The 24,792-nt window shown below is 33.8% G+C and overlaps 2 protein-coding genes across 3 annotated transcripts in view; one reads left to right on the forward strand and one right to left on the reverse strand.

Moving 5' to 3' along the window:
- The first annotated feature begins 275 nt into the window (after positions 1 to 275).
- On the forward strand, positions 276 to 3,075 carry LOC120630312 (nuclear envelope phosphatase-regulatory subunit 1 homolog). Of its 2 annotated transcripts, none has more exons than XM_039899498.1 (4): positions 276 to 525; positions 1,215 to 1,298; positions 2,032 to 2,166; positions 2,660 to 3,075. In XM_039899498.1, the coding sequence occupies exons 1-4, from the start codon at positions 498 to 500 to the stop codon at positions 2,803 to 2,805; spliced, it is 393 nt and encodes a 130-aa protein (XP_039755432.1). In that variant the 5' UTR covers positions 276 to 497; the 3' UTR covers positions 2,806 to 3,075. The 2 variants fall into 2 exon arrangements, with proteins under 2 accessions (XP_039755432.1, XP_039755433.1); XM_039899499.1 differs by having other exon boundaries at positions 278 to 525; positions 1,227 to 1,298.
- Positions 3,076 to 9,127: 6,052 nt separating this feature from the next.
- LOC120630532 (CYFIP-related Rac1 interactor A) overlaps positions 9,128 to 24,792 on the reverse strand; it is a 56,693-nt gene continuing 41,028 nt past the window's right edge. Inside the window, exons 3-4 of the mRNA XM_039899783.1 lie at positions 17,998 to 18,275; positions 9,128 to 11,800 (exon numbers count right to left, since the gene is read on the reverse strand). Coding sequence (XP_039755717.1) covers positions 11,536 to 11,800; positions 17,998 to 18,275 — 543 coding nt within the window. The 3' untranslated portion in view covers positions 9,128 to 11,535. The remainder of the gene's footprint in view (positions 11,801 to 17,997; positions 18,276 to 24,792) is intronic.

Genomic DNA, 24,792 nt, shown 5'->3' on the forward strand with positions numbered 1-24,792 from the left:
GGTTATATTTACCACAATATTTTGTACAACGTAAGTTGTTGAAATTCTCAATAATTAACTACTTTAGTCGATAATGACATTAAATTTTTTAACTCGGCATACTTAAATTCATCTACGATTGCTACATTCATACCATACCCTGTGCATCCACCAGCGCCATTGTGGAGGATTTTTGAACTGTTATTTAGCGCATACACTGGACACTTTTTCAACTTTTCTCCCATATAAGATGACTCTCCTTACCTCTACCCTCCATAAGCAGAAAGAAAGAGAAACATGACACAAAGACAAAATTATTTTTAATCTTTCTCTTCTATTTTTTGGAGTTTGGAAATTGGAATGGGATTGAAGTTGGACAACGGATAGATTTTTGTGACGGGTTTAAGGTTTTTGATTTACGAGTCGTAGACATTTTATCAAAGTCTAAAATATTGTAACTTTAGAAATTAAGTTTATGCAAGTAACATGTATAAAACGTAACAAGAATAAAAGATAACATGTCTTTAGAACAGACAGCCTGCGATGGTAAGCGTTAAAAGTTGATAAGTTTACAGGAATTATTTTCTTTAGCTATTTCCAAGTGTTCTGTATAATTTATATAGTGCCATTTCTTTTTGACGTACTCTTTACTCGTTCTCTTAGTACCTACCGAACCTGATAGGTTTTCTACTCATCCTCTGACCTATGTGCTTCTACAGCATTGGGCAGCATTCTACAGCATCTACAGTAGGGACCAAATAATAACCCTTGAATGTAATATTACCTGACGGTAAGAGATATTGCAGTCTCAGAATGTAGCGTATCAGTAATTTATTGTATGCTGTCAAACAGTAAATTAATGAAGGATCTATTGGTATATTTACATAAAAATGGCACTACTCATACTTTTGCGCCATGGCTTTGTCCTCATAGATTTTTTTAGCATGTTAAAAAGCTAGCATGCATCTATATGGAAAAAATCTCAGAGAGCTGCTACTTAACTACTATTTTAAAGAAGGACTAACCAATAGAAACACTAACATCATCTTCATCATCACTGCAACTGATTGTCGTCCACTGCTGGACATACATCTTTTGTAGGTAGTTTGAAAACCCAAACCCAACGGTTCAAAAATCTCAAAAAAGAATTGAATAGATGTGATACAAAATATCCAGACATTTTATTGCTATTTTGTGATTTGCATTTACTAAAGTGTAATTTCTAATGTTGCAAGCTGTTCTTCCAGACTTGAAGGCTTTTGAAAGGCGTCTGACTGAAGTAATAGCATGTCTTCAACCAGCAACCATGAGATGGAGAAGTAAGCTATTGTTATTTTATGCCAAAAATCATTCTCAGCCTTTGAACATTCCACTGCTGGGCACAGCCCACCTCTCTCATAGCATGTAAGTTAGTGAGCTTCAACTGATGATAACTGAGACTTCAGGGCTAGCACAGGCATGAGACAAAAAATATATCACCCAATTAACGTGTCCACCTGGTAAAGCACGGGAACATGGAATAGGAGAAGTTTACCCTCATTTATTATTACGGATATATTATTTGGATTTTATTTCCACTTGTGCACCAATTATCTGAGAGTTTATAAAGCTGTGTGTGATATATTCTTAACCTTCTCCTGGGGATTTAATTGCTTCCTGCCCATGCTAGACATGCTGTTGGATTATCGGATTATCATGTTCTGAGATACTGCCAATTTTCTAACGCTGGACTTGTACTGAGTATTCTTTTCAGAGGAATCCAAAACTTTTGGCCCAACGCAGGATTTTAATTCAGATCCTTCTAATCTGTAGTTAAACAAGCTATCAACTATACTTTCAAGGCAGTTCGAAATTCATTAGATACTAAAATATTTTGATGAACTAATTCTATTATAACTGAATATGTTTGAGAGAAGTTATTTTTATTTGGAAAAGGGATGATTTAAAAATATCTTTTAAAGTTATTGATGGCCGGGAGTGATTGCAGAAGTTTTGTTTTGAATTAAAAATAAAATAAATTGTAAATTCTTAAGTAAACCTGTTTTTTTTCAGTTCTCCTGGCAGTGGTATCTGTGTGTGCTGCAATAGCAGCATGGCACTGGCTGACTGATCCACTCACTCCAGTGGTGTCCCTTACGCAGTCACTGTGGAACCATCCCTTCTTTGCTTTCACTTCTACATTTTTAGGTAATACTCACTGGTTTTCAACTTAAAGCTTATCATTCATGTTATCGTCCAACTCATTAATCAGTTACAATTAAATATGAATTTGTATCAAAAAGCTTCCAAAAAAAAATCTAAATTAATTTTTTTCAAGTAGGCCTATTCTATTCTAATGACTGTACCAGATATTTTTGCGGTCAAACTATTTAGGAAATAAATAAAAATAACAGACAAGTAGGTAAGGCAAGCCAGGCTGCATACTGTTATATTTAAACTCCTTTATTAATAGAGAGTTTAAATATTTCACTGTTTAATCAGAACCATGACCCATAACTGCTCTAATGCGAGTTAGCAAGCTCTAATGGCAGTTTTTTTAATAGTTAACCTCCATACTTAAACAATTATTATCCCAAGATTAAAACCTAGGGCCATCCCTAGCATGCTGTTACTGGGTACGAGTTTCCCTCTATTTATTTTTTTCTTCCTTTTTTATTAACTTCAACTGTATTCATTTCAGTATTACTGTTCATGATGGGAGTTCATAGAAAGGTGATTGCCCCAAGTATTATAACGGCGCGCACTCGGTCTGTCCTTAATGACTTTAACATGTCTTGCGATGAAACTGGAAAGCTAATTCTGAAGCCCCGGCCGGCGAACTCTTGAATTTACCTCATGGGCTCTTCTACAAAGGCCAACGTAAGGAGATAATTAATAAAAACAAACTTTGACGTTATTTGCTTGACAGATGAGAACAGGGGCTCTCGAGTCTGCTATTACAGTAGTGTAAGTGGTGGAACAATATTTAAAAAAAAGTGTTTATTAATACTAAACCAGATAATTTCCCTTGCTACCCAAACTAGGTTATGTTTTACTTTACGTTCGTTTTTCACAACACATTTAATTCTAAAAATAGTGTGCAATGCTGTTAGGAATCATGCTAGCAACAAAATTCTTTGACCAATTGTTTCACTGGACATGTTTATAAAAATAAGTAAACACTTTTTTTTATTATTTCTTTTCTCATTGATCGACCACTCACTCAGATGCAGTTTAAATAGAATATGTACATGGACTCCAATATATTGTAATGTATGATTAACGTCAAAGTTGTTTTACAATAATCTCTTTGTTTTGTTATAACTATTTTTTAAGTACAACATTGTTTTAATTTTGTTAAGATGTTAATAAATAAAACAAATTATAGAGAGACTATTTGTTTATTATTTATAACTTTGGTGTGTTCGTTACATAATAAATAAATGACAACTAAGAAAATAGGTTTTAATTTATACATTTTGAAACAAGTATTAGATTAAACTCAACTAACTTTAAAGCCGGGAAAACAGCTTCACACCACCTTGCTACCCGCGACGCCGTGCGCTTTTAGTCAAATGAAATCTTTGTTTTTGTGTTGCTTAGAAACTCGTGAGAAAACAATGTTTCTTTGCATGCAAAACAATTATTTGATTTGTTGAACACGCTTGGCGTTGCGCGTTACCGCACACCCGTGCTATAAACCATTCTATAATAAAGAACAACAGTTAGACTACAATATGCGTTACATTTCTAGTACATAGAATATGAATATTTTGCTAAGTAATAATAATATGATGTATTTATTTTCAATAAAGGAATTTAAATTTCAACAGATCACAATAGTTTAAAAGTAATTAGTTAATTATTCTAATCATTGAAGTAACTGCAATAAATATATAATAAGTAGACATAGTAGTAGATTAATAGTAGGTACCTTCAGCAAATAGATATGATTATGCAAACTGCGCCAATTCATCATATTATATTGAAAGCTTTTTGCTTAACCATATCCATTGTTTTTATTTTATATCATTATAATTAATTATAAATGTTGCGCAGGTTCTCAGCGGATAAAATAAGTATTTTAGACATAAGTAAGTATATATATATATTATCATTTTACAGAAAACCAACAAAAAAGGAAGTCGAAACTCTCTAAGCACGTTTTGAGGGTCAGTTTTTTGAAAAATCTGCAAACTACATGTTTCTAGCATAGTTAAAGCATTCACCTTACAATAATAATGTTAATAGGAATTTCAACAAGCTTCACTACATAATCCAGTAATATATTGTTATAAGATGTGGGTTATGGGTCTAAACTAAACACGCTTTGAAAATAATGTAGTACATAATTAGGTACTGCAATGGAAATATTTGTATCTTAAACAATGCTTTGTGCGTTTGTTCTAAAACTTAAAAAGAGTATGACATTATGATAGCAAAAAAACACTAAAAAGCTATCAAAATCTACGTAATTAGACGAGTAAGAAGAAATGTATGACGTATGTTAGGCTTGCCTAAAAAAAAGCATTAAAAGTATCAACGAACCGCTTCGGTCATACTTTATTTGAATGAATTTGTTCCTTCAATCCACTGACCTCTATTAGCCTACTATCGCCTATCGGATATAGGTCAGTGTTTGAAAACTATTCCTTTCACCTGCCAAATGCAATAACTTTTACAACAACTTGCCAATTAGTTGTTTTCTTGTTTTTTGTTGTTTTTTTATTTGTCTCCTTCAGAATCAGTTTTGTTTCTTTCAGGGTTGGCAAAGATCAGTTACCATATCGCCTTAAGTTGTATAATGGGTCGTCTTCAAACAAAATGCATAACATGACAACTACTGTTGCATGTATACTCATTAGTCATTTTGTACGGATGACAGGTTATAGGAATAAAAAATGTCCAAACTCTTATTTAAGGGTTTAGCGTCATTTATATTGTATAAACAACTGTATTAGACACATACTGTATTACACACATATAGGCTTTAGATAGTACTCGTACATAAATATGGCTTCTTTTTCTTAAATATTTTTATATGTACCTACTTATTTATATTTTACAGTTTTCAATCTCCCAGCTCTACTGAGTTTACATCTTTTACAAACGTACGTTTTTTTTTTTTTTTTTCATAAATTACTTAGGTATTTTTTGTAAAAATTACAAATAACTACTCAAGGTTTTGTCTTTACTTTATATTTATATTTTAACATTACATAACCCTTCATTTGAAATTCTTTTCATAACCACTAATCTTCGAGAAAGGAGACAGTTCATGGAAAAGGCTTGCAACTACCAATTGTAAATTGTTAATTTTTGCTCTACTGCTGGGCATGTGCCCAACGATCCGCTCAAATTAAGGTTGGCGGGCTTTAACTATTAAAAAGGTTATAATAATCGAAGGCTGTACCGCTCCAGAGCGTTGCATCTCTATTTATTGTTTGTTTTTCATTTTATTTTATTCACTCACCTACAAGTTAGACCTGGACATTCAACCTCACCTCATGGCTTATAGTATGTGATTATGCAGTTTTAAGTGGTAGCGGGCTAACGTGTTAGAGGTATGACAGTTTTATTAAACCCATACCTCTATGGTTTCTACAGGGTATCGTACCGGAACGTTAAATCACTTGGCGGCACGTCTTTGTCAGAATAGTGATAGCTACAGCCGAAGCCTCACACCAGACATTTTATTTTCATAAGAAAATATACTATTATTAGGTTACAGTAAAATGGACTGTCTCGTTTGCAGTAGGAATAACCCGCGCCATTAAAGAAACATTTGAAAAGCGGGCGAACGCGTGCTATCTCACTCGCGCAATATTCGTATGCCCGTTTATTGTACGAAAGAGACAGTCATTCTTATTTTTTAAATTCATTGCGCGGTTCATGTATCGTTCGACATATTATTTAAAAACATTGAATATGAACTGGGCAGTGTTAATTATAAGAACGTGTTTTAATTTCAATTCCTCGTAAAAGTAGACTATACACACTTTACTCGTGTACAGCAGGTCGATTCTGTATCACAGTTGACACAAATTTTTGACCACTGCGAAAAGTTGACATCGAATAACGCCCACACCATTATTAAACAGTACGTTTATTGTATCTGTCAACCGAATTGAAATTAATTCGGTAGGAATCGTGGGTTTCAGAATGCAAAATATGCATTTAAAAGGTTATATGGAGGCAACTTTCCACAGTTGCTAGCTAAATTTGGTGTCAACTGAGATCCAGAGTTAGCCTGGCGGTAGGCACTGAATTTCTAATTCAACAAACCATGAAGACAACAACAATACGTAATAAATATTAACTACATATTTATATGAACAACAATATTGTGCTAACCGTGCAAGAAATATACAAGGGCCATTTTTTTTAACCTGTCTTATAAAAAATTGTAAATCATTTTTCCGACTGTTTTAGTATTAAACATACCGTATGTGTGTTTTTTTTTACAGGAAAATACAACAAATGCATCATTAGAAATAAAATAAAAAGAGTTTTTTTTAACACAAAATTGAAATGTACATTTTTATATTTTTTGATAAAAAAGTAAAAAAAAGTTTGTTTTGCATTATAAGAGAGGTTAGAAAAAAAAGTATTTTGGGTAACTAATTATTCTCTATTTATATGAATATTTAATACTTGATACGTCTACACTAAGAATGTAATAGTTGTGCTTATATTTTATTAAATAATAAAATTCGAATAAACTAATATATATTTTTCTAGTAATGTAAAGAATTTAATATAATATATGTATACTACTTTTATAGTGTAAAATATTTATTAAACAATTGTTAAGTTGGTTAGTTTTCCAAGTAGCATCAAGAATTAACAACAGTAGATAAAGCGATGTTTATTGTGCTCTCGACTATCCTGCTTCTACTACTTGTACAGCTATAATAGATCTTAAACTTTGCTAATTCTTTGTGCTGCTGGGTATATACAGGATGTTTTCAGACACTGCTTAAATTTAAAGACGAAATAAGTTTTCTTTCTTAAAGTATAATTCAATACTAAAATTTTAATATAATGTGTTGAAAAAATTTGAGCAGTGATTAAAAAGCCATCCAGTATATTTTCTATATAATATCTATGACAAATGTTCTTTGTCTTACAAACCGTCCATCACCGTTTTAGCGATAGGAGCTTAATTAGCACTAATGGATCAACAAAGTTCATGGACAAAAACTCTATACAAGGTTTTTGCCTCTATAACAGTATGAATTAGTGCCCCTATAACTCCATTATAGTGCTTGTTGTTCTTTCTGGTATACATTTAATAACTACAGTAGTTTTTGTGCAATACGATGCTCACAAGCGTGGAAGACTTAGCTAGTAAACATAGACTCACACCCGTATCCACATACATTGCCTCTGAATATGGGTGTTATTTTTTTAGACACAAAAAGATATTCACTAAAAACCACTAGAACGTTTGAGCGTGTACAGCGGCTATTAAATATTTTTAAAACAAAAGTTTAATAAAAACCCATTATTTATCTACTTACTTAAATATTTTTAGTTCTTAATTTGTAAACGATTTTTAAAAATCCAGTTAAATTGTAAACGGTATATTATGCTTATACACTATCCCTTACGCCAATTTATATGTAATAATTAATTAAACATATAATATAAAATTCCATTTTAAAATAACTTTGATAGACAACATCAAGGCAGTGGTACATGCATAAATTTATTACATAAATCAGCGAACGAAAAAAACATCGAAGCATTACTACAGCTCAAAAATATCCTAACGAAAACTTAGCCTCGGTGGGCGTGGCTTATGAAGTGTGCCCCGCATGCGTTTCGTTCGCCAGCCACAATGCTGACAGATTAAATGCTGGCCAATCACAGCTGGTCCCGTGCTGCATGGCACAGAGTAGAACCAATTGTATATTTTGTGATTCATTTCCAATGACAATTTGTTAGAAAGGGCGACTTCTGTTTTTTTCGTTCGCTGCATAACATTCATAAAGGCATTATCAAATAAGTCCAACCCTGACGTAATATATGCTCAAATTTTATGATTAGGAAAATTTTGGTTGGCTGCAAAATGTATTTAAGTCTTTTATTTTTTAACCCTCGTTAGAAATGTTCCAAAAATTTGAGCCGATACTCTATCTAGGATTGGATGTATTATTATATATTTTATAAGTAGGTTAATTAATATATTTTGTTCTTGCCTCAATTACGGCTATCTTACATCACTAGGTATATAAAAAAAGGTTACCAAATCTCAAGGGATGGCCAGATTCTCCAGTCTTGGTATTGTAATATTTTTACATTACTTAAAATGGAGAAAGAACATTTTTTTTTTGTATACAAGTTGAGGTTTTTGAATTCGTATTGCAATTATCCCAGTTGTTAATGTATAGAAAGATTCGTGGTAAGTAATCCATCGAGAGTATATCGAACTTGTTGTTAAAGATATAAAAAAGGGCCAATTGTCATTTGAAACGTCCACTGCTGGACATCTTTTGTAGGGAATTCAATTTGCCGCTTGAATCTACCTAGTAGGGGTACAAAGCGAGGGGTGGAGGGTCGTCAATCCACGACCTTGGTACCTGGACCTAAAAGTCTGTCGGTTCTCCGAGCTATGTTCTCCCACATTGGTTTTTTTTAGCTTCTATTTGGTTCTATATTAAGGATCTCTTCATTCCTGATTTTTCTGCCAATCATCGAGAAAAATACGGAAAATTTTAATTAAGTATGTGCAAAATTTTCTAAAGAACAATTCTACAAATATAAATCCACAGGTTAAAATATGATTGAAGATATTGATAGAGTTTATCGATGGAGTTTTAAAAACAGCTCGTTTTATTTGTTTTTATTTTTAGGGTTGGGCCCATAAGATGCCTGATCAAAGAAAATCAACCTGTATAACAGTAAAACATTTTTGGTTCTTCTTTTCTAAAAAAAACACCAATATTTTTGATTATTAACAACGCGGGTAAGAAATCTAGGGATTTCTAATAATCTAAATTTTGAATTTGAGTATGTATTTTAATATTGTAAAATGTCCTAATATTTTTTATTGCACAATTCGTTTCCGATACTATTAAAATTTCAAGGCAGTTTAGTTTTTTTTCTTTTAAATATTATTTAGGTAATACTTTCTTATTCGATAAATATAATAATAATATCTCCTTATTACTTTAACGTTTAAAAACTAATATTAACTTACAAAGTGACTGAATAAATTCTGTTACGGCTGAACACTGAAACGACACTTAATATTTGAGTGCTCTATTATTTTACTAACATTAAAAGTTAAAGAGTGCTTAAATTTTAAGAACCGTTTCAGTGGTCGGGTATTAGTGTTATTGCATACGTACAAATCTAGATCTACCTACATACACCTTGCATATTTGTGGGGTAAGGGAAAGATTTCTCAAAAATAATTTCGCAGAATATTCGCTTTTCAAGCAATGTCTAGTTATTTTATCTAATAGAGTGTCTCTATTTATTACGAACATACACCGAGATATATTTAAAGTATCACTTTTTAGTGTAAAAACTTTGTTCATATGATAAGCAGAAGTGGGATCACGAATAGGTATATTCTCTTATAAAGCTCAGTCGAAAGAGTTCGTACAGTCATTCAAACAAGAATAATTGCTATATTGTTACTGGTATACGCGCGAAGTTAAATCATGTAAAACAATTGGAAAGAGCAGCCGGAGTAGCCTCGTTTCTCTAGCCTCAAGCTTGCAGTTTCAAGAAAATTTAAATTAAAACATTAATTTCTGATCAATTTAAGTTGCTATTCCATTAATTGAATTGATAATGCCGCGTCACAACTAACACTTGATATAGGATGCTTCTTGAACACCAAACTTAATATAATTTTATTTTTTATTTTTAATAGTACACGTTAGATAGCTTAAATGTAACTTTCCCACTCATTCCCACTGTGTTAAGACTCCTTACTGTGCTATATCTCCGCCTAACCGAACCGCCTCTGCTTTTCACAAGAACAATAGCCATGAAAAATTCCTATATTACATAATTTAACATTATGAAAAATAACTGCAAACCTGCAATCACGCATTTGAGGTAATCTATGTACACAACATACATTTCACTGATATATTTTGGGCCTTAATACTTTTAATAAAGTAACACATAATTTTATAATAAAGTAGTTTAATTTTCAATAGATTATCTCAGTAGTATTGTATGTATAACTCATTCAAATTAACTGCGAAAACAAAAAAACGATGATGCTGATAAACTTCCGAGATACGTCAGCATCAAGACTGAATTTGCTGAATCCAGTAAACGGCTTAGACATGCTGCTATTTCTATTCTAAGAGTACATATTTTGCTTTCACTGAAGGTTACTTTTTTTTAAAGCTATAGGTAAGGTGATGTGATGGTGGTGAATAGGATAACCATCACCGATAAACAGAGCAGAACCACGCAGGGCATGCCAGGAACAGGTCCTACAAAATGCCGTCCTGTGTCCATCGACATAAGGCGTAAATGTTAGGCCTCATGTGCCCTCAATTATACCGGCGACGATCGCTCAAGACCGGAACACAGCTATTCTGCTTGGCGGCAGAAGTCAATATCCCTGTTCAGATCCCAGTTTCATGGTGTCATAGTGCCAAAATTTTTACGAGGCATCACACTTCGGTAAATTAATTAACTTTTAGTAGCCTCTAGTGTGTCTTCATGAAAATTAGCGCACACTTCCACGTAAAACTGTCATCTTTTAAGGTGGACCAAACGTCAAAATTTGACATCTTCAAAAAATTTGACAGATTGACTTGTACCTGAATGTTTACGTTCAAATAAACAAACGTAATTCAATGAAAATGTTAACAAAAAAAAACGCAACATTAATTTTAAAAAAGTACCATTCAACTATACGTATATAGGAGTTACTTTGAATGAGTTACTGAAATAAAATAATATCATTAACTACAACATTTAATATCTACCTACTATTTATAATTAACATAATTTCGTTGCAGCTTGATCTCAAGTGAAAATAAATTCTTTTATAGCTCCAACGCTGGAAAAATAATTGACTTTAATACCATAATCATATTTTAAACTCGATAAATAACAAACAATCAAAAAATTCAATCCTAATTTGGTTGCAAACGAAAACAAAACCTTATTAACAGTAGACAAGTAAACAAAGATATTGAATTTATTTGAAGAGTGTAATACGAATCTGAATAAATAAATGGCAATCATTTAACTTATTAAATTTCATTTGACGTGAATAATGAGTGCAAGTATGTCAGGCATCGTTTCTTTCATCGGAAACTAACACAGTGAACACGACCATTCACAACGGTGTGCAACGCAAGACTTAACTCGGGTTGGCTAATAAGCCAAGTTTTAGCGTGCCACTTTATAGTGCATTAAAATATGTTTAGATATTGGAACCCAGTAGTTCCCAGTATTTCTAGTTTCAAGATCAAGCTACAACAAAAGAGATTGGTAATAAAAATAGAGCAAAATAAATGCCAACGAGAAATCCCCACTAGTTTTATTGTCACATCATTCCCCACAGCAACATGCAAGGCTGGAGTGGTGTCCTCACGCGGCCAACAAGGCTCTTATATTCTTCGGAGTGGATTGACTGTTCAAATGTTTTGTTGTATATCTAAGGGCGTTTAACAAAGGTTCCGCTTTAGGTGGCGGTTGCTGTTGTAGGAACTTCACGCAACCTTTGACATCTACGGAGGAGGAACGACAGAAAGCTCCAGACGGATGCACCCAGTCGTACAAAATTATCAAACCTACCATCACTCGGAGTACCAAAAGCGACGTCTCCTCCCGACTAAATTGGGCGACTAATTTCCTGAAAGGAGAAAATTGTAAAGTAAGTTATTTTTGCATCGTTTGTATTCAAACACTAATAAAAATTAATGGATTTATTGCTTTATCAAGAAAAAAAATAAAACCGTCGAAATCTCCACCTAAAATGTAATGCCACCAAATTTTATTTATGTATCATAAAATGTTGATTAAATAATTACAGCTGGTTATGTATAATTAACTCTTCTGCCTGCCTGTGAAAATCCTATCAAAATCGGTCCAGCCAATTAAAGACTACTTTACAGATACAAACAGATAGACTAAATTAGTTCAAACTTTTATCAAAAAAAAATAAAGTTATGCTCTATTGTTTATGTTACTATTTGCGCTTTTATTAAGAGGCTGTTTTGAAATCACACATGTGAAAGTACCATCAAAACCGGTCCACTCATTCTAAAAATATCCAAAGACAGACAGAGATACAAAATAAAAACTTAATTTATATTTTAAGTTTTATACTTTTTTAATAACCTAAGCTATTAAGGAATAGACTTTTACGGCGCGGTTACCTATAAATATACAAATTGTAGAAAGGCGAATTATGAAATCGAAATCGAAGTACTTATATTAGCAAACTTATCGGCATTCATCTTTTGTAAGCTTTATTATTGCAACTGATTAAGGTACGATTAGAAATTGAGTTTACCGTTACAATAACTACGCTTCCTTTGACCTTAATACCGACTGACCTATTCTGTATCTACCGCAACAAACCGGCCTAAATATATAAAAAAGATAAACATACCGCTTTTCGTATATTGTTGTTATTATTAAAACTATGCTGTCCTAAATAAATAAATGGAGAGTAGCTGTGCTACCCATGTTATTCGGGTATTTCTTTTATGGCACTATAAAACTTTGTAGGTGTTGCATGGGTTCATTTCGAACCATTATCGCCCACTAATTGTAACCGTTTTATATAAATATTTTTACAGATAAATAATAAAGTAAGGGACTCGAAGCTTTTTACGGAAGCTGGCATAACGCCTATTTTTATTTTTTTTCGAAATCGCGGCGCACGATTTTAATGTTAATTATGGGTACGGACCATAGTGTGTTAGTTGAATATATTATACGAGCACAACGACAATCATTAAAAATAAACTTACTGCGAGTCTATAGGCTCCAGATTTTATTCAAATAATCGTTATTTAAACATTATATCATAAAATTGCAATTTAAAGCACTCAATTTATCTGCAAATTAAATAAAATCTCGCTAACGTAGTTTGTTTTTTTTCGGTTACGCTAAGTCAGATAAAAATAAGTTTTACATAAATCAGTATATATAAGAATACCTATTATATTATTGATTTTTCCTGGTACCTAAGTAGTACGTACTATTTATGATGTGACGTAGCCTGTGCTCAATCATAAAGTAAATATCTACGATGATATTGTCTTGATGTCTTAATCCAGTGGTAGGATCTTGTATAAAAAGTTCAACATCTGCCTGCGTTCTGATTTCTAGACACCTGTAGTGTCTTATTCATAGACGAATACGGCGTAATTAAAGCGATATGGCGTGATGTGACGTGACACAACGTACTGCTATTCTATCGTGTACACTTTACACTGGGTGCCTAGTCTGATATTTTCTAGCTGCGTTTACTTATTCGATCGCGTGAAAGTTAAATACAATTTGCATGGAATCGATATAACGCTATCTAGTTAAACTGCAGCAAAGTATATGTAAGAACAAGTAGTGTACCTCCACAGTATGTGGATTATTATTAATGTAAATATTACTCATACGAGAAAACAAAACAAAAAACCAATTGCACTAATTTGACCCATTGGCGCAGTTTGCAGCGACCCTGCTTTCTGAGTCAAAGGCCGTGGGTTCGATTCCCACGACTGGAAAGTGTTTGTGTGATGAACATGAAAGTTTTTCAGTGTCTGGGTGTTTATCTGTATATTATAAGTATTTTATGTATATTATTTATAAAAATATTCATCAGTTATCTTAGTACCCATAACACAAGCTACGCTTACTTTGGGGCTAGATTGCGATGTGTGTATTGTCGTAGTATATTTATTTATTTATTTACTAATTGTTTATAGACTATAATTTCCAATTAAATTGTTTAAAAATTTCTAGCCTTACTTTTAATGAGATGTAGTAAACTGACGTTACGTGGGATGCAGCTTCAACAAAAAAAAAGGGAAGTCGTAAAAGTGCGTAACTTGAATTATTAATTTATTGGTCAATCAGTAGTTTTTAGATTGATTGAACAAAATATATTATAAGATACAATAAAAATAAAAAAAACACGGATTGGTTATCGAGCCGTGCAAAGATATTTGGCATGACACGATTGCCACCATGTAATTTCAGATAACTTTGCGTTTTTGTTGATACTAGCCACGGCTGAAGCCTCCCACCAGATCAAACCAGATCCGACCAGATCAGACCAGACCGCAATTACAGTAATTATAAATTCCCAAACTGCCTGGATGGTTCGATCCGCGGCAGGAGTAATTTGATAATTTCTCCCACTTGCAAGACTACGGCGCTCGACAATCCGCCAAGAAGGTCGAAGGGCTTTTAAACATCGCTTGAGTCTCTGAGCAAGATTTAATTCCAAACATATACTCGAGAACTCGAAGCAACCACAGAGTACATCGTCCTAAGAGCGAACCACCATCCTGTGAAAGCCAGTTCACCACTTTACCAAGGTATTTTTTAATTCATGAAAGCAATGATGAGGTCTAAGTTTGAGCACGCTTGCTTATATAGTGCCTATTCAACTCTTGCCTTGAAGATACTCTACTTCTACTCTACTCTACTACTCTAATGACCGGGAGGGCGGGCCACATCCTTGCGGTACGTATAAGATACCATACGTATCTCGTAGGCTGGTAATGGGTTGATATGATGAATATTATAAAATAGTGTCTCCTGTTAAATTAAAGGATACTTATTATTAAAATTCAAGCATTGCGTCAGCATTTGTCCATAAAAATCCCGACAGTGTTTTTATCATTCAAGGCACATGGTTCTATTCTATTGTCACTTTCAACGGCTTGTTCGATATATTGGGCTATCATAAGCGAAGGATATGCAAACAATTATAACCTTTATTGCAAAGAGTGAAGTGTTCTTTAAGTATGTTGATGTTTACTATGAGTTTCGCATGTGGCAGCCCATATAAACCGAAATAGTTTGATAAGGAAGCGGACAGAGGTTTTACGTCAGAGTATGACCGGCGAGTCACTTCCAACTTATATGTCATCGTCACTGTATATACTGTAAGCTAATTTTGCACTTTATTAATTTAACATAAGCGAGAAATTGGAAATATTTAGAAATTAAATCAATTTCGCGGATATCTTAGCGAAACTTAAAATAATGGAGCATTAATAGAAAAATAGAGGAGTGAGGATATATTTCTTAATAATCGCGTATCTTTTGCACATGCTATTTTGAAAAGTTACTGGGGCATTCTACTTGCAAAATCTTTCTGTGATGAATGGGTACTATTGTTGTTGTTATCGACAGATCAATAGTGTAGTGACGCTTAAGTGACAGTGGGCGAGGCACATAGCTCGAAGAACCGTTGGGATCTCAAGGTGCTTGAATGGCTACCTGGCACTGGTAACTGCAGCGTTGGTAGAGCCCCCACGAGGGCGACGGATGGCATCAAGCGAGCCTGATGACCTAAGCGGCACAAGACCGTGGTGTTTGGAACTCCCTACAAAAGGTCATGTCCAGTAATGTACGTCCATTGGTTAGCAAGATCATGTTCTTGAGTCAATCCAAGCAAAGACGTCAGTTTTGCAATGCGATTATCGAAACAGCGTCGGATCGCAAGTAGTCAAATGAAGCAAAGGGTAAAGATTTAATGTATTAAATGCATGTTTTGTAAACATTCACACAATGTATCACCACCCGTCAGTCTATGACGTGGTGCGCTTTTATACAGAACGCCCCCGATTGTGTTTCCTCTATTAAACAACCGCAGTATCACAGATAATACGGTAATAAGGAAGGAAATAATCGTAAATCGAAAGGGGAGATAAGTAGTGCAATGTGAATGACATTTGATTTATATTTATTCTTCGATCAATAATACACTAGATAAACATTCTTCATGACGTATTATACGTCATGAAGAATCCGTAATAAGATTTCTCACCAACTGAACTGTAATATTTGACCTCAATTTGGCTGTGAGACGGCTAAATATTTTATATTTTTCTACAAAAGCATACGTTTGTGGATCGGAACTTGGAATTTGCAGTGAAATAAATGAATACAAAAGTACTTACGTATTCAGGACCGAAACCTTTTTTACTGAAAAGATTCGGAGTCTCAATAAAAATAGTCTTAAATTAAATTATTTAATCCACTGGGGTAGTCTGACTTTAATTTATAGTTTTGGAAAATAAGGAATCACTTATATATTATTTTCAAATTTTTGGATGCCGATAAGTTTTCTGTGTCACTTTGTATGACCGGGCTCTGTACATATATAGATCTAGTAAACTATTGATCGAAGGATTTATCATTATTTCATTAGCGCTCGTTTGGAGGCGTACCTATCAGTGTCATGTGTCGACACACGACCCCAGAATAATATCTAGTAATATAATAAATTCGCCCTTGTCGTTATAATAATGGGCGGCAATTGTGCAGTGTGCACTAAAGCAAATATTTTACACGCGTTTAGTGGGTTAATTGATTGTGACATTCTAATCAGCAGAATAGTAGTAAATGATGCCTATTTTCGATTTTAACAAATAACAGATTCTTATATCAAAATTCTGCTAGATTCGCAATTTCACATTTGTCTGTCAATTCTTAAGTTTTACTCATAATATATATATTTTTTTATTGTAATATTTTATGACGGAGCGAGACAGACAACGATACACAAGTGGCTTTTGAATGGAAACTGACCGTATCAAGGACCAAATAATGCAAAACTACACCCACGCAGAATCAGGAAAAATGGAGCTCAGATAATTTCCGGGCTAAACAGTACCCTACGGCAGTCGAGATAAATATTATGGAATCCAAATACAAAATTTCCCTCTCGGTGCGTAATGAAGATGAAGCTTAATTTGCTATACTCCGCGAAAAACAGAAGAATCTGTATAGTGACTTTATAATCTTCTAAAAGTGAACTCCTATGCACGTTTCGCTATTGCACTAGAGCATCCTCAGGAGATGTTGACTTTAATCTAAAAAATTGCTAAGCCACTATATATAGTATATAGTAAATGAAGCTATAGCATTGTAAATCATGGAATTCCGCAAAGTAACGCCTGCTTCTATTCAATATTTTTAAATGGTTTTCCTATTTTGAAATAAGAAAACCATTTAATAATGCTCATAAGTGCAAAATTAAAAGGCCATATTTCAAAAAATAGTAACTTTTTGCATCCTTTCATACTCTTATACATGATGTTGTCATAAAAAAATAGAAATTAAAGACGAATTTTAAATTTAAACCTTGTATTTGAGATGCTGTAGCATCTATACTAAATTGAAAAAAATAATAAGATCGGAACCACTTGTGAAAAATGAAGCTTTTGCGAAATTTTTGTTTAACCTTAGTTCCGTGTGCCACTACATCAATAGAAATGACAAAGATAACCAATAACCCCCAACTGAACCCATGTCATCATCATCACTCATCATGTTGAATAATTCCGGGTGACGTTTAAGATCTGGCTCATTGCTTTAGTCATACAATCTACTCTTGTTTACAAACATAATGAAATCAATTGCTTGCAGATGGCCTCTACTAATATTTCAAACCTTATTACTAATAGACTTCATCAGACGCTCCAATTTTTCAACATTAACTGCGAGGTCAACTTTCCGCTATCAGCTGGGTAACATATAAAAGTTTTTGACTGTTGCTATTGCTAAAATTGCGTTTATTTTTCAACATAGCTTTTCGTTTCAGTGTCCCGATTTGCGCTACAAATATCCAGAATAGGTAAATATAGAAAATACTTATCCACCTTTGTAGTTCCTCTAAGCTATAGGAATGAAAAGTCACTAACGAAAAGAAGAAGAGGACATTCTTGTATGAGATGTGCGACCGGATAGCTTTAAAAATATAAGTTTTAGCTAGTCCCGTTATTTCTATGTTTTTCTCTCCAATGTCCTTTATACACAACAACATATCTACAACATATATGGAAAATGGCAATATTTAATACTTACGGATTTTCTAACATCCTCAAACACACTTTGGCCATCGTACTAAGAGTTTCGGTCGTATTCTCTAGGTCTTGCTGGTTGTCGTTTACAAACTGGCTGGTTGCTTCTGACAGCACTTTGAGCATCGGCGTCGCTTGTGCGTAGAAAAGTGACATTCGGTTAGCGTATTCTGCGCCTATGTGTGGCTCTTCGCCTGGAGGTAGATCGGCGTTGATGAGGCCACCGCGTGATACAATTCTTCGGTAGTAGCTGAAGTCATTTTGGATAGCTGGCGTTTTCATCTAAAAAAGAAAAATACGACATAAATGTTAGATGCTCTCGTATTGATACAAAATTTATCAACATGATAACAGTTGTTAATTCAGCCATTCAACAGCTATTATATTACAAAGATTAGCTAATAACACGAATAATTTTAATGTCTACTTTTGCAAATGCAGAAACTATTTTGCCTTTTAAGAAAATTTGAAAGCTGTGTTCTGTCCGAGGCTTCTTTGTATTGAGTGCTATTAAGACGAGACTATTGTTGCTTCAGTTGCATACGCAAAATATTTCTCAGAATGTGGGGCGTTGGTTCTAATTCAGACATATTTTTTTATGATTCATATTCCCGCAGACTTAGTGTCATCATCTCCGTCACTTTAAATTAAAGAGAATTAGTCGTAATCTTATAATAGATATCTTAAAATAGATTTCTTTATAATGTTCTTTACGTCATCAAGACTGTAAACTAAAAGAAAAGCGTATAAGTAGGGTAGACTATAAGAGACCAATGAAGAAGAAAGTAAACTTCAAGGCTCTTTAAGGTCAAGTCATGATGTCATATGTATGATGCCGATAAGCACGTAGCTATTAAATTAGTTATATTTTTTAACTTCCAATGCTAATTCTACGATCCTGAGCGCCATCATCTGTCAGACAAATTACACCTTGCGATTTATCATCAGACTATTTCCATGGCACCATATTATTGCGTTATAACAGAATTTAAATATGAATGCCAAATTTTAACTCGACTAGCAAATGAATTATCGATTACAATTCTTTAACATAAAGATAGATATAAGCAAGTTAAATAAACTGAATCATGCAATTGAGAAAATTGCAGTTTTGATATTTTAGTCGGCTTGCCTAACCTAACTGCTATTTTGCAGTTGACTAGCTATATATCAGTATTAATGAATGTTAAGACTTAAAAAGTCCAAGCCCATTTTCGTAAACTATATTTACTCAAGCAAAGTATCTATAAATTACAGAATGTAAATTATTTCTTACCCTACCCACGTATTTAATGTAAATAAACAAACTAAAAAGCATGAGTCAGAGCTTTGTGGGTCGAGGTCAGACGATTAACTTTCTCGAAGTAGGTACAATTTGTCCACATTTCGCTACCTCAGCAGGCTTGCCGATGACTAATGATTAAAGTTAATTACTATAGGCCCGATGCACAATGAATTTATTGACGGTGGACCTAATTGCGTACAGCTGTGTATCTCTTAGCAAAATTAAACCTTGCATAATTAGGTAATAGTGTTTTTTACGGGGTTGATGAACTGCGATCTTCAGGTATATATAATAATGGCAAGCCACTCGAAAATCTGATTGTCTGTTAAAATCTACCGTATAGAAAGTTTAAATTTAGCACACATGAAGAGTTTTGGGATTTATGAAGAGTTATGTGAACGAAGTGCGTCTATGTCCAATATGAAATAAATCGTTGTGAAGGACTTGTTATCATTTTCTTTTTGATATCCATAGTAAAAATAGGTCGTAACATACTATATCAGTGGTTAAGATATGATTAGGTTCATCAGCAGTGAGTCAGGAGCAAAGTTTATTTTATCTTCCTTTATCACAGCAATTTTCCTCGAATTATGTGTATGTTACCAAACTGTTAAATGGATTGAGGCATTGGTTGTGTCAATGTCATATACATCGTTGTATCTAAGTTGTAGAAACTAGTTGATAATCGAAACCCTAAGTTTCATAGTGTAAATGATGCGCATTGCATAAATAAGATTTATGATCGAGTTCGAATTTCAACTAAATAGGATTCCCTACATGTTGATAGGAATTTCATTTAGTTATCTAGTTGATGATCAAAATCCTAAGTTTCATGGCTGGGCATTGCATGAATAAGATTCATGAACGAGTTGATGTTGGAAATATCAACTAAATAAGATTGCCTAAATGTTGAAAGGATATAATTTCATCTATAAGTTTTTATATTCTATCATTTATTATTTTTCTTTTTTTTTTTTTTTTTCATTTATTAACAATGCTTAAAAATAAATTAAAAACACTATTAAAAATTTATAAAAAAAAAACTTCCACCCTCCGCTTGCGGGGCTTTTGAATACCCAAGCAACCGGTGGTCAGGGCTCCAGAGTGAGGAACCTCCTCACAATACGCGCCGTTTCAAGGACTACTGCCTTCTGTATCCGACCTTTGATCTAACAACCAAGCGAAAGCTTCTTGAGATGTTGGTCGAAGCTTTTCGCGAGAAGACCATTGACTGCAACGACGATCGGAACAACAAAGGTCGACTCAACATTCCACATGGCGGTAATCTCGTGAGCATTATCCTCATCTATAAGTTATTATTAATTAGGTGATTGGATATTAAACATTGCACTGACCAGTACCCCTTTAAAGTAATAGATACCTACAATGTGATCAACTGATCGGTGGCAACGACACTGCAAGGTTGGGGTCAAAAGGGCTCTCAGTGGTTTAAATTACGAGCACTTATTCAATTCTAGCGAAGGGACTTGATAGTCATTGATTTGTTTACATAATAGGACCTGATTTGATGATGCTTTATTGAATACAGCGATTCACGTCTGATTATTTCGTTCTTCTTTATGATACAGTCAAACCTCAATAAATAAGCTTTCGCTTATGGTTAAATGAGATTTATCTAGCATGGAAGTTGTTGACTGATGGCATCAATTTTCCTGTGAGTGTGAAAGCAGATGCCTCTCCAAGGAGAAATTGCTTGTATCTGTAGCTTCAAATACACCTTTAAAGCTATTTCAATAAGGGCTAGCGTAAACTGGGGAATTTAGACGTTAGTGTGATTTCTGAACACATCGGTACTTTTTACAAGCACGAAGGCGAAAAAATCTTGTTTTTCATACGAGAAGAAGAAGAAGAAGAAACACTTTATTGCACGTATAACATACAGGAAAAGAAACAGTAAGGAGTATACAATACACAGTGTAGACATGAAAAGGCGGCCTTATTGCTACAAGCAATCTCTTACAGGCAACCTTTGAAGATAGGACTTACAGCAAGAAAACGGGATAGTGGCAAGAGTGTTATTAGATATACATAAATACCAAAATGTAAAACCATTTTTAGCTCAAGAACGGCAATTTTTATGATATTTGATTTTTTGGATTCCTCTCAGACCAGAATAGGATAATAAGTATAAAAATATAACATTCATCAAAATAAAAAAAAAATTATTTGCGGTACGAATTTCGCCGGGACAGCTAGTAATATATATAAAAGAGATGACACAACCTCACTGATGATACAGTCAACATGTCTACGTCCAAAACTAAGCTACTTCCTCTGCTAAGTGTTTAAAGTAAATTAATTAGTACTGTTGAAAAAAGTGGGCGACTGGCACTCACGAGTGAACTGATTGGAATAGTAAGTATAATACAAAGTCGATAGCCACATCCAGTAAGCAATTGAGTAAAGTGTGTGGAAGATCATATATCACGGCCGTTATCATTGCAATAAACTACTTGGGAATTGGATAGACAGGGAGCGGTTACGGCTAAGGTCAAGAAAGATTTGAACTTGCGATCGATTGCATGTTATGTGCTATTGTTTGTTGAAATGCAGAGCCATAAGCTGTTTTTTTCATCATCTTCATCACTATTTATCTATTACCGGCCCATCACATATGTAAGGGATAGAAATGAAAAGCAACGAGAGTTGAGGGAAAACTGGGAGAAATGACTGCCTGGGACATGAAAGGCTGCCACCGTGACCGCGTCTGTGAAGGTTGAGGCTACTGACGTGGTGCGTTTGTCGCACCTTAATGGTCATAAAGATTAGGTATGGGCACCTACACGGTGCATCGGCGCGTCATCTCCGCTCCTGAATTATAATATTGCGAATTGGATTTTATCATATACACTATTGTTATATATATTATTAAAATTTACATAACATGCTGCATTGTCGTATTAGGATAACTTTTTCCTGTAATGACAAAAATGTAAGATGGGAATATATAAATAAATAAATAAATAAATTTGCATCGCCTAATGTATGTTACATTACAACAAGCTTTATTAATTTACCTCAATATTTGGACGTTTATGTGAACGATAAAATATGCGTTAAACACAAAATGTTAACATCTATATACAACGCGGTGTAAACAAAAACCGAAATAATACTTTTAAAGAGAAAATGTCCAGTTAGTCATTTTTAATAGATGCGTTTTGTTTCGTCACATATTTGGATTGCCATATTAAAATTGAGTTTCCTATTATTAATAACTGGCTTTAGAGGTACATTATGTAATGATATTTATTATTAATTTATTTTTCAACTTAGGACTAGCATTATTACTAAATCACTTAGACTTTTATATTTTGATGCATCTACCTAAATACATTACAAAGTATATTTTATTAACCTACCTACTAAACATTATAAATGTACACCACATATTTTATTATTATGTACCTACTAAGGAGGTTTAATTATATTTAGCAACTTCAAATAGATACTTATGATGACGATCAGGCCTTAGTGCGGTAAATTTTATGCAAGGGTTTTACCCAATTACAGTCAATCAATCAATCAAAAATAGATTATTGCACACAAGAACAAAACAGAAGTAAATAAAAAAGAAAAAAGGTACAAGTAATTTAAATTTGTGTAACAAAGGCGGTCTTAACACTTATAGTGATTTCTTCCAGGCAACCATTTTGAGGAATTGGCTCACATATGAAACCTCATAGCGGTGCGCAAAGCTCATACATACATATTTATATATTATACAAATATATATATATTTTATTCCTTTACAATTCAGCCCTTGACTGCAATCTCACCTGGTGTTAGATGGTTTGTAGGTACTACCCAAGGCCAAAGCAACCAGACCCAGTCCCACCAGACAAGTCTAGAGAAAATTCAGAAATTATAAATTCCCAAATTTTCCCTGCCGGGAATCGAACCAGAGACCTCCTGCTTAAATTCACAGCGCTCACCGTTGCGCCAGGGTGGTCGTCATAAATATTAATAATAAAAAAAAAACAGTACATATATCCCTATCCCTACTATACCTATCCCTACTAATCAATACTAATATTATAAATGTGAATGTTAGTTTGTTTGTTACGCTTTCACGCAAAAACTATTGAACCGATCATCATGAAACTTTGGAAACAAATTCTTGGAGGTAATAGAAGTAATATAGGATACTTTTTATCCCGAAATTAAGCTCAGTTCCTTTAGGAGAGGTGATGAAAGAGTTTGATGATTTTACACAAGGTCTATATAAAAAATGTTAGAAATGTTCTTCGAACCTTAAGCATATAAATCAACTAACAATGCGATTTCGATTCGTCCTATAACGATTACTATTTCTGTAAGTGATAGGAGGAGCTGAGACTGGTCAGACAGTTCTTTTCAGATATTGTTTGTGCGTAAAACAACACAACACAACTTAAAATTTTCAGTAAAACTACACCTAAATTTAATGTCCATGTGTCTCAAAAACAAATAAAAACGCAGACGAAGTCGCGGGCAACAGCTAGTATAAAATAAATAAAATAAACTAATACATATTATTATTGCAACCAACGATGCATTCATTGGTTCAAAATGGAGCTTTAAGATCGAGGCGCCGCCGATAGTGTTTTGTGCCAACGTACTCTTCAGTTCAGATTGGAGAACTATACAATTGAGGTCAACTACTTAGTTCCAATTTCTAATTGCAATCCTATTCTAGGAAATAGGTGTTCAACCTTGTTTTATTAGAACTAGCGGACCTACGCGACGTCGTCCGCGAATGAAACGACTTAAAAAAATTGTCGTATGTCCAATATAAATGATTCCGAGATTCCAATATAAATTAATCCTAGCTTGATCGATTTATCGCCCCCGAAACCCCCTGTTTACTTAATTTCATGAAAATCGTTGGAGCCGATTCCGAGGTTCCATTTATATATAAATAAATACAAGAATTGCTCGTTTAAAGATATAAGATTCGATTTTTGATAATTACTGGGCTCTTTTTTCCATAATTGAAATCTTTACTAACTACGCAAGTGATATAACTTGCAGTTAGAAAATTGGCGATGCCAGCCTACGTGTCTCTTATCTATAGCCAATAGATTCACGTCATAAATGTCACGGAGAATTAGAGTTCTTTTGTTTTAAAAAAACTAATCATCATCATCATCATATCAACCCATAACCGGCCCACTACAGGGCACCGGTCACCTCCCAGAATGCCTTAACCCCTTCTGTTAAGGCCGTAGTCGATCACGCTGGGCCATTGCGAATTGGTGACCTTTGAGAACATTTTCGGGAACTCTCTGGCATGCAGATTTCCTCACGATGTTCTCCTTCACCGTTGAAGCAAGTGATATTTAATATACTTAAAGCGCACATAACTTAGAAAATTTAGAGGTGCGTGATACCTAATAATAAAAAATAAATAATAATAAATCTTTTATTTGATAAAAATACTACCTACTGAGCTATCACCGCTTCTAAAAAGCTAATAATTAGGTAGCAATCTTACTCAAAATACGGTCAGAA

The sequence above is a fragment of the Pararge aegeria genome, chromosome 16 (genome assembly GCF_905163445.1).
Source record: "Pararge aegeria chromosome 16, ilParAegt1.1, whole genome shotgun sequence".
Lineage (NCBI taxonomy): Eukaryota > Metazoa > Arthropoda > Insecta > Lepidoptera > Nymphalidae > Pararge > Pararge aegeria.